General features: G+C 44.5%; 2 protein-coding genes across 7 annotated transcripts in view; both read right to left on the reverse strand.

The window, feature by feature from the left end:
- Positions 1-13,299, reverse strand: part of ARHGEF3 (Rho guanine nucleotide exchange factor 3) — a 315,821-nt gene that overhangs the window by 115,044 nt on the left and 187,478 nt on the right. The gene's annotated exons all lie outside the window — the stretch shown is intronic.
- On the reverse strand, positions 3,625-5,402 carry LOC122424292 (brain acid soluble protein 1-like). The gene has a single exon (XM_043441936.1). The coding sequence runs from the start codon at positions 5,208-5,210 to the stop codon at positions 4,527-4,529; it is 684 nt and encodes a 227-aa protein (XP_043297871.1). The 5' UTR covers positions 5,211-5,402; the 3' UTR covers positions 3,625-4,526.

Here is a 13,299-nt window from a genome sequence, read left to right on the forward strand (position 1 = left end):
GTCTGAAAACACATTTTCATCTCGGTTGGCTGTTTGAGAGCTCAGAGAACAATGAAGTCTAAAAATACTGTGCCTATGTCTTCCCCGGTCTCCCCCCTCAGAGCTCTGCCTTCATGCTCCTGCCAGGACATGACAGCTGAAAGGGCCTTTTGGAAAATATACCTCACAAAATGTAGTCCCTGTGCCTTAGATCTTATCAATTTTGGCTCAAGATACAAAACTAAGTTGCTTTATGCATTTTCTAAATTTTAAGCAGTACTTCTTAAACCTAGTCCCCCTCCCCTTCATAGTAACACCTAATGTTTTTAAGCCCTATTTCTTTAATTGATGCTTTCCAACATCATCCATCCTATGTAGGTACAAGGCACTGCAGTTCCTGGAATTTCTGTAAATACAGGCAGTCCCCATCTGATGAAATAGGGTACCAAAATTTCTTTGTAAACATGGTTATTTGGAACTTGAAATGAGTTTCTTCTCCTATGCATAAAAAAACAAAGCCATCTGAGATCTACTTAACTCATCATATAGCCGAAATAATTATTTAAGAGCCTAACTGTCATGTGTATTCATTTGAGAAGTGTATGTATAGTGCTTGCAATATAGCTATCTAGCACTATACTGCTAGGCACTTTCAATATGCTATATACCATACTGTATAAAATAGACCACACTGTGAGGTACTTGCATAGTGACCAGCTAAACACACATTCCAGGTCCTCAAAGGACTCAAACTCTGGTTTCTGTCTTTATCCATCAGTCATTACATGGAGATTACAAATGTCAGGCACTGTGCTAACCACTTCGCTCACAGTAACTCATCTAATCCATGTAACAGTCTTATGAGGTAGATAGTATTATTATACTACCTGTATGCCCACATACAGATGGGGCATCTGAGGCACAAGAGAGGTCAAGTAACTTGTGTAAGGTCATGCAGTTAGTAAACGACAAAGCAGAGACCAAAAACCAGGCAGTCTGGCTCCCAGGATCGCCTATTTGCTTGTTCACCATGTTGCCTTTTGAAGGGAAAATGCCTTCAGAGTCTACATGAGGGCCCCAACGGTGTGCTTGAGGGTGCCTGTGTCCCCCAGGCCTCCACGTCCTCTGTGTCCAAGGGCAGTCTGTCTCCACTTTTCTCCTCCATTTACCTCCACTCCACTTACTGAAACAAGGCGATAGAGTGCCCACAGCCTCTCCCTCCCCTGCCCAGCTTCTAGCACCACGAGTTTTAGTTCATCAGTCACTCAGTCACTTCTCTTCTGCTCTTTTTCTGTGCCCTAGTCTCCTCCCCTGTGTCTTGACGTGCTCCATCAAGGATGCTCCATCGCATCCTATTCTTTGTGACCCCATGGACTGTAGCCCTCTAGGCTCCTCTGTCCATGGGATTCTCCAGGCAAGAACACTGGAGTGGGTTGCCATTTCCTCCTCCAGGGGATCTTCCTGACTCAGAAATCAAACCCTTGTCTCTTGTGTTTCCTGCACTGGCAGGCGGATTCTTCATTAACTGGTCCACCAGGGAAACCCGTGTCCTCCCCGGGACTATTTCAATAACCTCCTAATGGGTTTTCTTCACTCAGTTTTCCCTTCAATACTCTCTTTTCTTAAAGAATAAACAAAAACAAAACAAAACAAAAACTTGTTATTTTGTGTTTTTTAGTGTATAAGTTACCTATGATCTTTGCAGAAAAAGTAGAAGACAAGCAAAAACAACAAAATTGTGATTTCCCAAAGCCTATCCCCAGAGATAAACTTTTCAGCAAGTCATTTCCTTTTTTTTAAATTTATTTATTTTAATTGGAGGCTAATTACTTTATAATATTGTAGTGGGTTTTGCCATACATTGACATGAATAAGCCATGAGTGTACATATGTCCCCCATCCTGAACCCCCCTCCCACCTCCCTCCCCATCCCATCCCTCAGGGTCATCCCAGTGCACCAGCCCTGAGCGCCCTGTCTCATGTATCAAACCTGGACTGGCGATATATTTCACATGTGGTAATATACATATCTCAATGCAATTATCTCAAATCACCCCACCCTCGCCTTCTCCCACAGAGTCCAAAAGTCTGTTCTTTACATCTGTGTCTCTTTTGTTGTCTCACATTAAGGGTTATCATTACTATCTTTCTAAATATATATTACCGTCTTTCCATATATATGCAATAACATACTGTATTGGCGTTTTTCTTTCTGACTTACTTCACTCTGTATAATAGGCTCCAGTTTCATCCACCTCATTAGAACTGATTCAAATGCATTCTAAAAATAATGCATTAAATTTAATTTCTAATGCATTAAAAAATAGCTGAGTAATATTCCATTGTATGGAATATGTACCACAGCTTTCTTATCCATTTGTCTGCCGATGGACATCTAGGTTGCTTCTGTGTCCTGGCTATTATAAACAGTGCTGTGATGAACACTGGGATACACATGTCTCTTTCAATTCTGGTTTCCTTGGTGTGTATGCCTAGCAGTGGGATTGCTGGGTCGTATGGCAGTTCTATTTCCAGTTTTTTAAGGAACCTCCTCATTGTTCTCCATAGTGGCTTTACTAGTTTGCATTCCCACCAACAATGTAAAAGGGTTCCCTTTTCTCCACACCCTCTCCAGCATTTATTGCTTGTAGACTTTTGGATAGCAGCCATTCTGACCGGTGTTCTGATTTGCATTTTTCTGATAATGAGTGATGTTGAGCATCTTTTCATGTGTTTGTTAGCCATCTGTATGTCTTCTTTGGAGAAATGTCTGTTTAGTTCTTTGGCCCATTTATTGATTGGGTTGCTTATTTTTCTGGAATTGAGCTGCAGGAGCTGCTTGTATATTTTTGAGATTAATTCTCTGTCAGTTGCTTCATTTGCTATTATCTTCTCCCATTCTGAAGGCTGTCTTTTCACCTTGCTTATAGTTTCCTTTGTTGTGCAAAAGCTTTTAAGTTTAATTAGGTCTCATTTGTTTATTTTTGCTTTTATTTCCATTACTCTGGGAGGTGGGTCATAGAGGATCCTGCTGTGATTTATTTTGGAGAGTGTTTTGCCTATGTTTTCCTCTAGGAGTTTTATAGTTTCTGGTCTTACATTTAGATCTTTAATCCATTTTGAATTTATTTTTGTGTATGGTGTTTGAAAGTGTTCTAGTTTTATTCTTTTACAAGTGGTTGACCAGTTTTCCCAGCACCACTTGTTAAAGAGATTGTCTTTTCTCCATTGTATATTCTTGCCTCCTCTGTCAAAGATAAGGTGTCCATAGGTGAGTGGATTTATCTCTGGGATTTCTATTTTGTTCCATTGATCTGTATTTCTGTCTTTGTGCCAGTACCATACTGTCTTGATGACTGTGGCTTTGTAGTATAGTCTGAAGTCAAGCAGGTTGATTCCTCCAGTTCCATTCTTCTTTCTCAAGATTGCTTTGGTTATTCGAGGTTTTTTTGTATTTCCATACAAACTGTGAAATTATTTGTTCTAGTTCTCTGAAAAATACTGTTGGTAGCTTGATAGGGATTGCAGGGAATCTATAGATTGCTTTGGGTAGTATACTCATTTTCATTATATTGATTTTTCCAATCCATGAACATGGTATATTTCTCCACCTATTTGTGTCATCTTTGATTTCTTTCATCAGTGTTTTTTTTTTTTTCATTTTAATTGTTTAACTTTATTACTGTTGCACCATTTATACAATTACATATAATTTCAATGCATCCATTGTACATTTTTTTTTTTTTTTAATTTTTATGTTTTTCCATTTTCCAATGAGTGGTGTGTTGGTGTCTGTGACACAGAATGGAAGAGAAAACTGGAACTGCAATGAACGTAGACTTTTTTAAATTTTTTTTTCATTTCCACTGACCAATAAACAGAACTACAGGTGCACCCAACCACGGACATGCATTAACTCGTCATGAGAAATCTAGGGAGGCTAAGTAGGATGAGAGAATGTTTGTTATTCCCAAAAAGACCGGGGGAGGAAAAATGGAGTATTGGCATCAAGATACATGTGGACAGGCTACGGTGGGCTGTCTGAAAGTTGGCATTCATCCACAACATTAAAAAAATATCAAAATAAGAAAGGCTGTAAATGAAAAAGAAAACACAGAAAATACTGCTTTCATAAACATCTGATTGCCTTGGCACAGCCCTGCGGGCAGAATCACTCCCCACCTCCCGCCCCTTGCAGAAAGACAAGATGTTCAGATCTTTAGTGGCAGGAGCGCATGTGATAGCAGCTCAGGTACAAAAGATGTACTGCACTTTCAGACATTGAGCTTGAAAATCCAGGGCTGATTGGTAGAGTTGACTGAAGGTATAATTAGATATTTCCCCACAAAAATACTATTTGGATTCTCCCCACCCCCTCCCTCCCTTTGATGGGACCACATCCTTATTCTTGGGCAATACATATGATTACTTCCGATTTGAAACAAGTTAGTATAGGAGAGAGAGAGACAGAGAGAGAGAGAGACAAGAGAGACAGGTCGTCGTTAAGCTGTATTCTTTTTTTTTTTTTTTCCATAGGCTGTCCTTTGTTACTCTTTCACTGCTACGGTTTGATCGGAATTAGCTGCCGGGGTCTCGGCAGGTTTGACCTCGTCTGCGGGGGCTGCGGGGGCCTGAGCCTTGGGCGTGGAACTCGGCGCTTCCGTGGCTGCCGGCGTCTCCTTGGAGGATGGGGCAGCCTCAGTGCTGCTGGGTTTTGAGTCTGAAGCTGGGGCCCCGTCACTTTTCGTCTCCTGTGCGGCAGGAGCGGCGGGAGCCTCAGTCTTTGTGGGGTCCCCTCCCTCCTTGCTCTTGTCATCCTTGGTGGGGGCCGCGGGCTCCGCCGCCTCGGCTTCCGAAGCTTTGGGGGCGTCGCCGCCCGCGGAGGGGCCTGAGGCGGCCGCCGGCTCCTGCTCAGCATCTTTGGGGGGCTCTGGCTTGCCCTCAGCCCCCTCCGTCGGCTCAGGCTCTGCCTTCGGGGCGTCTTCCTTGGCCGCCTCTGCGTCTTTCTCGCCTTCCTTGTCTTCGGGCTTGTTGGCGTCCTGGCCATCCTTCTCTGGCTTCTCCTCTTTGCCTTCCTTCACCTCTGGGGTCTCGGCAGCCGCCTGGGTCTCATTCTCCTTCGGGGTTCCCTCCTCTTCTGTGCCGGCTCCCTCGGCCTTCTTGTCTTTGTCCTTGGCCTTCTCATCATTCACATTGTATCCCTTCTTCTTCTTGCTCAGTTTGCCTCCCATCTTGGAGTTCGGGTCTGGGTGCCTGTGGCCGCCCCGAGGTGATCGCGGTGCCGCGGAGGGGCCCGGGTCGCTGGGCGTCGTCCGGCCAGGTGCCTGGCCGCTAGGCGGGAGGCTCTCTCCGCGGCTCGACGGCGGGGAGCCCGGAGAGAGGAGCGAGCTGTCGCGCTGCTGCCGCCGCCGCCCTCGCCGCTGCCGCTACCTTCATCAGTGTTTTATCGTTTTCTATATATTTCCGATCTTGTCTATCTCTATATATACTAGCATCAGTCTGTCCATCATGTATCTATAAAACCTATTTTTTAACAATGGTTCAATAGTATTAGGCTGAGTAATATCACACACAGGACAGAAAACTCCAGGGCTCCTGGATAGAGTCCAGCCTTGTCAGTCTGGCTCATGGCCTTCTGTCACTGGACCCTTACCCTCAGAGTTGGCCGTGGACACCTGTGAGTCTCCTCTACCATCTACTCATTCTGCTCCTACCCCAATGTTTCCCAACCCTGGGTCTTCCTTAGGGCTCCTCCTTGTGCAGGAAAAGCCCACTGCAACAGAGATGTGTGTGTCACTCCATCAAAAATGCCCCAGTGTAGAAACAAGAAACTTCCTCTTGAGTACACTCCAGGATGAGGTCTTGGGGGCCCCATGGCTCTTTGCAGGCCCTAATCTTATTTCATTATTCATTTCTTTCTTTTCATGTAAAGGGCTTTTATCTCAGAGAAGGAAAAATCTAAGTATCCTTCTGGTTATTCCCCTTGTAGCTTCTTTGGGTTGAATCAGAGCCCAGAGATATCAGAGGTTTGAAAAAAAAGGACCTTTGGACCTACCACACTGACCATCAGTGACCTGACCCTGGGAGGCAGAGCCTGGCAAGTCACCTGAGCCTAAACACGCTGCTCTCCCCTTTGGAGGTCATACATTCACACTCATGCATACATACACAACACAAATTGCTGTGTGTCATGCATTTTCTCAAATGCATCAGCAGAAAGGAATAGGCCTGGACCCCTTTCTTACTTCTGCAGATCAGAATCATGACTAGTTCTCTTTTATTTCATGAGATTAAAGGAAAAAACCCTACAGACTTGTCACAAGCTGATTCACATGCTTCAAAAAAACCCATTTGTACAATATGCCATTCTTAATGGTCAACTTGGAGAAGAAAATGTGAAGTATGCAGCGGGTAATCTTTCCAGCTTCAGGCTCGGCTGCCTGATTCATCAAACCCTGATCTGAAATGTCCACTTTATCCTACCAACCATCCCCTTGACTCACCAGAATTATTACTTCCCAAAGAGGAAGCCAGACTGCTCAATGGATGTATAGATCATGTGCGGCCTTGAAAAAACAGTAAGAGCAAGGGCTAAGAATAGGCACAGTTTCAGCTGAGAGTTTGTATCTGAAGTTTAAGGGATTTTGTGTTTAAGAAAATAAGACCTCTTTGAAACAGTACAGATTTTTAAATACTGAATTTGATCCAAAGATGGAAATCTGTACATATTATGAAATTTGCTTCTTATTTCTTTCAATGAAGCACTTTTCTCTTAGCACCTGAGCAAGGGGTGCAGATAGAAAAGGATGGATGACAGAACATCATCAGAGGAAATTCCAGGGAATACGAGAATCAGAAATCTACCAACAAAAGGGTCTGGTGATTGTGTAGAAGAAAGCTCACATCTTCCATCCTCAAAAATATAACTGAGTTACCTCATTATACAAGATTTTCTTGTCAACTTTTTATTATAGTTCTGTTGTGGACTGAAATTAATGTTTTAGAATTTTCAGAGCCTCTTTCACATGCTATGAATCCTCATTTTTGCTTTTCTTTGTTGAGTATCCATGAAGCACATCCTGTGCGCCAAGAGTTCTGCTGGGCACTGCAGGGACTTCTATAGCAAATGAAAGCACAGGCTCCTATGGAAGCCTCCAGAAGGGGCACATCACTCTCCTTGAGGGTCAGGGAGGACTTCTGAGTGGGAGTTACAGTGAAAGCTGAGACTTGAATGCCAATCAGGCAAAGAGAGGATGAAGGAAAGACCCGTACGGGCAGGAGGACCAGCAAGTGGACAGGACTATGATCAAGGAGGTTCAGAGGAAGAAGGGGACTGCGGAAAGATGCAGAGGCAGGCAGGGGCTGGGTCTTGAAAGCCACATTAAGAAGCAGGCTTTATTGTCCGGCTTTCTCTAGAGGGAACAGGAAGTGGCAGCAAAAGGTGCAGAGTAGCAGAGTGACAACCCAACTTGTGTTTCAGGAAGATCCTTCTGGCTTCGTGTGGGGGAATGGGTGTGACGGGGAGAAAGGAGGCAGGTTGATCCAGCTGGCAGCAGGAATGCAGGTCAGAGACCGAGTGGCTTCAGCAAAGAAGAGGTACTGGGGCAAACAGGTTGAAACCTGGCGACAGATTCAGTGTGGGGAAACCAGAGGAAGGGGTGGAAGGCTGTGCTACCACCCAGGTTCCTGACTGTGGAACTGAGAGGTACCAGTCAGGGACAGAAATGCCTTGAGGGGCTGTGGATCTGGTAGAGTGGGGCGGCGGGGGAGGAGTTATGTCTTAGACATAGTAAGCGTGAAGTCTGGGGAGACATTCAAATGCAGCTGTCCAGGAAGCCTCGCTCAGGGCCCAGGAGGACGCCCCCCTTCTAATGGATGGCCACAGGAAGAGGAACCTGTGAAGGAATCCAAGCGCAGTGGCCAGAAAGGTGAGAGTGAAGTAGGAGAATGTGCAGTCATAGAGGCCACACAGAAGGGGAGCTGAGTCAGGAGCAGTCAGCAGAGGTCAGGATGGGAAAAGAGCCGTTAGATGTGGCCATGACAAAACCTGGTGGCCAAGGCAGTTGGGTCATATATTTGACAGCAACATATGATGTATGGCTACAAGGTCAGAGGAGGGCTAAGGGAGGAATCCAGACTGGAGCGGATCCAGAAGTGAATGGGGCTGACCAAAGTGGGGAGGAGAGAGATGGAGGTGAGGGGCAGGTGGGAGGGCTGCCAGCAGTCACTGAAGGGCTTTCATTGCAATGAGAAAGACTTAAGGCTGTTGAGATAGATTACTGTCCCCATTTTCATGCAGGGGATAAAATGACTTTCCCACAAAAGTGGAGGAATATGAATCCAGACATATATTCTCTGTCTCTTTACAAATATCTCATCTTGGTAGCAATAAACGGACCTTTACTGATACAAAAACAAGTGCTCTCAGCTGCCTGTCCCTTAAATGACTGCAGCATAAACCACACACAATGAAGGGGGGCAGAAAGCTGTAATTAATGCTGAATCACATCTCTCTTTTATTTGTGATATACGTGATACACATGATGGATGAAATCTTCATCGGTAAAGGCATTCTGAATATTTACCCTTAACCCTAAAATAAAAGGAAATTTAACTTCTAAAGCTTACACCCCAAGAGACAAGTGTCATTTTTCAGTTTCACTATTCGGCTTTCAAAAGGCTCTTTCCTGGTAAGTGTGTCATTTCACTAAGTTTTAATCCCACAGAAACCATCGCCGAGGGGCTTGGAGCTGAGGCAGGATATATAGGGCTGGGGGCCTGATCCAGTGTACACTGAGGAGGTCTACTGGGGGGCTGGACATCTGAATCTGTAACCAGCCAATCCTTGGAAGTGGCACCAGTGAAGAGCACCAAGTTGCATGAAACACATGTTACTCAGGAAGATAAAGGAAGCGCAGGGAAAACGAGGGGAGGAGGGAAAGGAAGAAAATAACCTCAGTCCAGAAGACTAGGGCTTCCCTTGTGGCTCAGCTGGTAAAGAATCCACCTGCAATGTGGGAGACCTGGGTTTGATCCCTGGGTTGGGAAGATCCCCTGGAGAAGGGAAAGGTCACCCACTCCAGTATTCTGGTCTGGAGAATTCCACTGACTGCATAGTCCATGGGGTCACAAAGAGTCAGACACGACTGAGCGACTTTCACTTTCACTTTCTTCCAGAAGAACAATAACTCAACATTTTTAGAAATCTCAACTTCTTTCTCTAGTCTTTACCCCAGAGCCTTCAAATACCACCATGGGGCTGAAGGATTCTTAAACCATCAGATCTAATACTGCAATTTCACTTGTCTAGCTACTGCTAATAAACTGACTCAGGGTTTTATTAACACTTTGTTGCACTAGTAATTCATGAATACATAGCCTCCTTACAAATATGACTTGAGTCCCCTCAGACTCCCCATCCCCCACTTGCTCCCTCTACACTATGTCCCAGTCCCCATTCTTTCCCTTCACCCTTCGGGCATTCCGTCTCTGCTGCACACTGGCTCACTTTCCAGACCTTTCTCTGCACATCTGAATATTTATATAATATATAAACACATATCCCCCCATTTACTTGCATCTTTTGTCTTATAATTTTCCTAAAGTGAACCAAATTCTATTCCACCTTGAGATTTATTTCTTTTTTTTTTTAACTTTCTTAGGATCCATCACAAGAACAGCTGACACTTCTACTGTAATAAAAATGGAATTAAAAAAAAAAAAAAACCAGAGACTTTCCAGAGCTCGGTTAGAGGCTTTGCTCTGCCTCCCAAGATCAACTGACTTGCTTCTTCATAATCTAAGTAAGGTCTAAGCAATGTTATTTCTTTGAAAATTTATATTAGAGCTTTCCCAAATCCCTGGTGCACACGCTCCCTTTAAAACCATGGAGACCAAAGCCTCTTACATAAGCATCCAAGTCTGCAGTTGCCAGGTCACATGACTGATAAACAAGGCCAAGATACAGGCAATCATTTTTTAAAAAAATTTTTCTCAAAGGAAAAAGGTCCACGCATTTGAAAAAAATAGAAAGATTAGCACTGTCTCCATCAGAACCCATTCTAAGTGGCTATTCCTCAACACTGAAACGACAATGAAATTTGATTTTTAAAAGAGCTATACTGTAATGGACACTGCAGGATCCACAATAGGAAGGATACTGCCTTCCCAACATCCGTCCCCCCCTTTCTCGTTCCCTTTGAAAACCCTGTTTAACACAAATATTCACCTCACACCGACTGCATAATCTGAATCAGGCTTCATGGTATCTCTCTGGGGGTTGTTACTGGCACAGGGATAAGCATGTGACTTAATGAGCCAAATCATGCTAAAGGGAAGAAAATGTAAGCACACTGCCTCACTGGCAACTGGCAACCACTTTGCAACCATGAGGGGCATCAACCTAAAGAGTGTGGATTCTGGGTTTTGGGTAAGAGTTGAATAACTGAGTAAATCAATCAGGAACCATCCTACATCTATCCTTCTCACTCCAGGAGACCACCGTCTAAGGTGCTTTAAGTCAAGATTTCTGCCACTTTCTCCAAACCAACACAACACCAAAGAAGGTGGGAGAGAAAATCTGGTATCATTTTCTCACCTATAAATTACATTTGAGAAGTTTCTTCTTTCCTTCCCTGTTTGTTACATAACACATTCGCTGTATCCACATGCATTTTTATAGTTGAATGCATTTTCCTAGGTTTTGAAGGAACTATTTTAGTCTTTAAGTCTAGTGATTAAACTTATACACATATAAAAGGGAATTCCCTGGTGGTCTAGGGGTTAGGATTCAGTGCTTTCACTGATGTGGGCCCTGGTTAGATCCTTGATCAGGGAAGTAAGATCCTGCAAGCAGCAAGGCATGGCCATGGCCGAACGACAACAAAAGATACATGATCAACTGGCTGCTACCGTGGAAAGTTCAAGAGACACAAACTCAGCCCAAAGGACGCTGAGCCCCTGTCCACACCCATCAGGGTGCCAAGGGCTGGGGCTGTAGCAGGAGTTAGGACAGTGCGAGTTCCGTTCTGTGCTTAGGAACTCACCTTTCAGGATGACAGTAAATAAGAACAACGGATGCTTCCATAGCGATACTTACAAGAAGAAACCCTGCAGGACGGCTGGCCTACCTTAGCCAGGGATACGAGGCGTGGCCCCTCTGGGAAGGTGGCATTGAAAACTGAGATCAGAAAAAGGTGGGAGCCAAGTCTGGGGAAAGAGGAACAACAGGAATGAACCTGGCTTGCTTGAGGAGCATCAGAAAGTTCTGATTTGCTACGAAGTCTCAAGAGAGAAACACAGTTGGCAGGCAGGCATGTATACAGGGCCCTGTAGGCCAAGGAAAGTGGATCTGTATCTTTTTCCAAGTTTTAATTGTTTTTGCACCATGGATCTTTTGATCAGCCTCCTGAAGCCTGTGGACTTTTTTTTACAAAATATTTTTAAATGACGCAAAAAAACCCCAATAAATTAGAAATATGAAAGGGCACAGGTGTGGGTGTGGAGGCAGGGGGACAATGGGAGTGGTTTATCCTGGCAGCGAGAAGTACAGTATCACTGACGTTGCTTCAAGATGCCAGCATACAGTGATAAGAAAAAGGAGACCAACTTGGGGACTTCCCTGGTGGTCCAGGGGTTAAGAAAAATCTGCCTGCCAATGAAGGGGACATGAGATTGATCCCTGGACCAGGAAGATCCCATATGCCCAGGTACAACTAAGCCTGTGCTCTGCAACAAGAGAAGACATCACAATCAAGAGCCTGTGCACCCCAACTAGAGAGTAGCCCCCACTCTCCACAACTAGAGAAAGTTCATGTGCAGTAACAAAGACCCAGAGCAACCAAAAATAAATTTAAAAAAAATTTTAAAGGCAGATACACTTGAAACTGGCTTTTCATTGCTTTTAAATTCTTCAGCCAGCGCACCACCTGAAATTGGATGACTTCCCATTACTCCCCCACAACTCTACCTTGGTATACTTCTGATTAAGAGATCCCATTATATAAAAATATGTGTCTGTTAGTTAGTCAGCCATGTCTAACTCTTTGTATCCCATGGATTGTATCCCGTTAGGCTCCTCTGTCCATGGAATTCTCCAGGAAAGAATATCATATAAAAATATAGTTATCAACGTATTAGAAAACTATTAACTATGGTAACATGGTTTTTTTGTTCATGCTTAAATAACAAGATCAGGTGTTGGGTCTAATAACTACTGTCATCTAGAATAATCATGGGCATATACGATATCTAGGGATGTATGGAACCAATGTGATGTGAAAAGAAAATATTAGGGTTTCTTCTGGTGACAAACTCACAGATACCTCTGGGGTTTGTTGCCCTCATTTGTAACAAAAGGAAACTTAAATTTCAGTTGAAGTTAGTGAAAATGAGGGTGTAATTCTTTTTCAGTTCAAATTTACAGACCTCATGGAAGTCACTGCAGGGTTTGACTAAGTAATATGACCTGATTTATGTTCCTGGAAAGATAAGCCTAATGGAAGGTGGGGCATGTAGGGAGGACAAGCACCAAGGTAATTTCCTGTTTGGAAGCTGGCACTGGCCAGCTGGGGGCCAGTGCCACAGCATGGCTTCTCTTGCCAGGAGGATGTTAACGAACGGAAGATCTGTCTTCAGGAGCATTCCTCGGGCTCACAAAGGAAAAACAACAAAAAACTAATACTGCAGAAATAAAGTGCCTCTGGTCCTCTGCCACCAGGAAAAGACAGGAGGTTCTTGGCCAGGAAAGACCCTTGTGAGAGTCGGTGAGGCTCAGGGAAAAGACACCAAATCCGCCTGGGTTTCCTATAAGACGGGACTGATGATGATGACCTCACAGGCTGGCTCTGCAGATGAGAGGAGCCGCCGACTACAGTGCCTGGCATCCACGGGTCCTCAGCAAATGGTGGGCCTTCCCCTCTGGTGACTTCAGTCACCAGACTTTGGTCATCGTCTTCAAAGGGAGGGTGGATCAGAGAGCAGTCTCAGAGGCCACCTCACCTTGCACAAGTAAGGGATGGCCACAGATCATTTAGAAAGCTGTGGAGTCCCATTCCATTATCTAGGGTTGGAACAAAACCAACTCGAGCTCCTCAAATACTACGAAATAAAAACACCGAGATTATACAGGTGAAAACACAGCAAAGGAAACCATCTTCCTAACAGGGAAAGCAAAGCATGCTGAGACCAGAAGAAGGCAGTGGCGGAAGCTGGGGCTTCACACAGTTTTCCTCTCTTGAGGGATTTGCACAAGGGGGCCATGGAGCACCCCCACGTTGTAAAGGAGCCGGTGTTTGTAGTGCAGCGAGGCTGGGGGCGGTG

The sequence above is a fragment of the Cervus canadensis genome, chromosome 22, assembly GCF_019320065.1.
Source record: "Cervus canadensis isolate Bull #8, Minnesota chromosome 22, ASM1932006v1, whole genome shotgun sequence".
Lineage (NCBI taxonomy): Eukaryota > Metazoa > Chordata > Mammalia > Artiodactyla > Cervidae > Cervus > Cervus canadensis.

Bases quoted from the DNA above. Each gene is read 5' to 3' on its own strand.
- LOC122424292 (XM_043441936.1), bottom strand. From the start codon at position 5,210: ATGGGAGGCAAACTGAGCAAGAAGAAGAAGGGATACAATGTGAATGAT.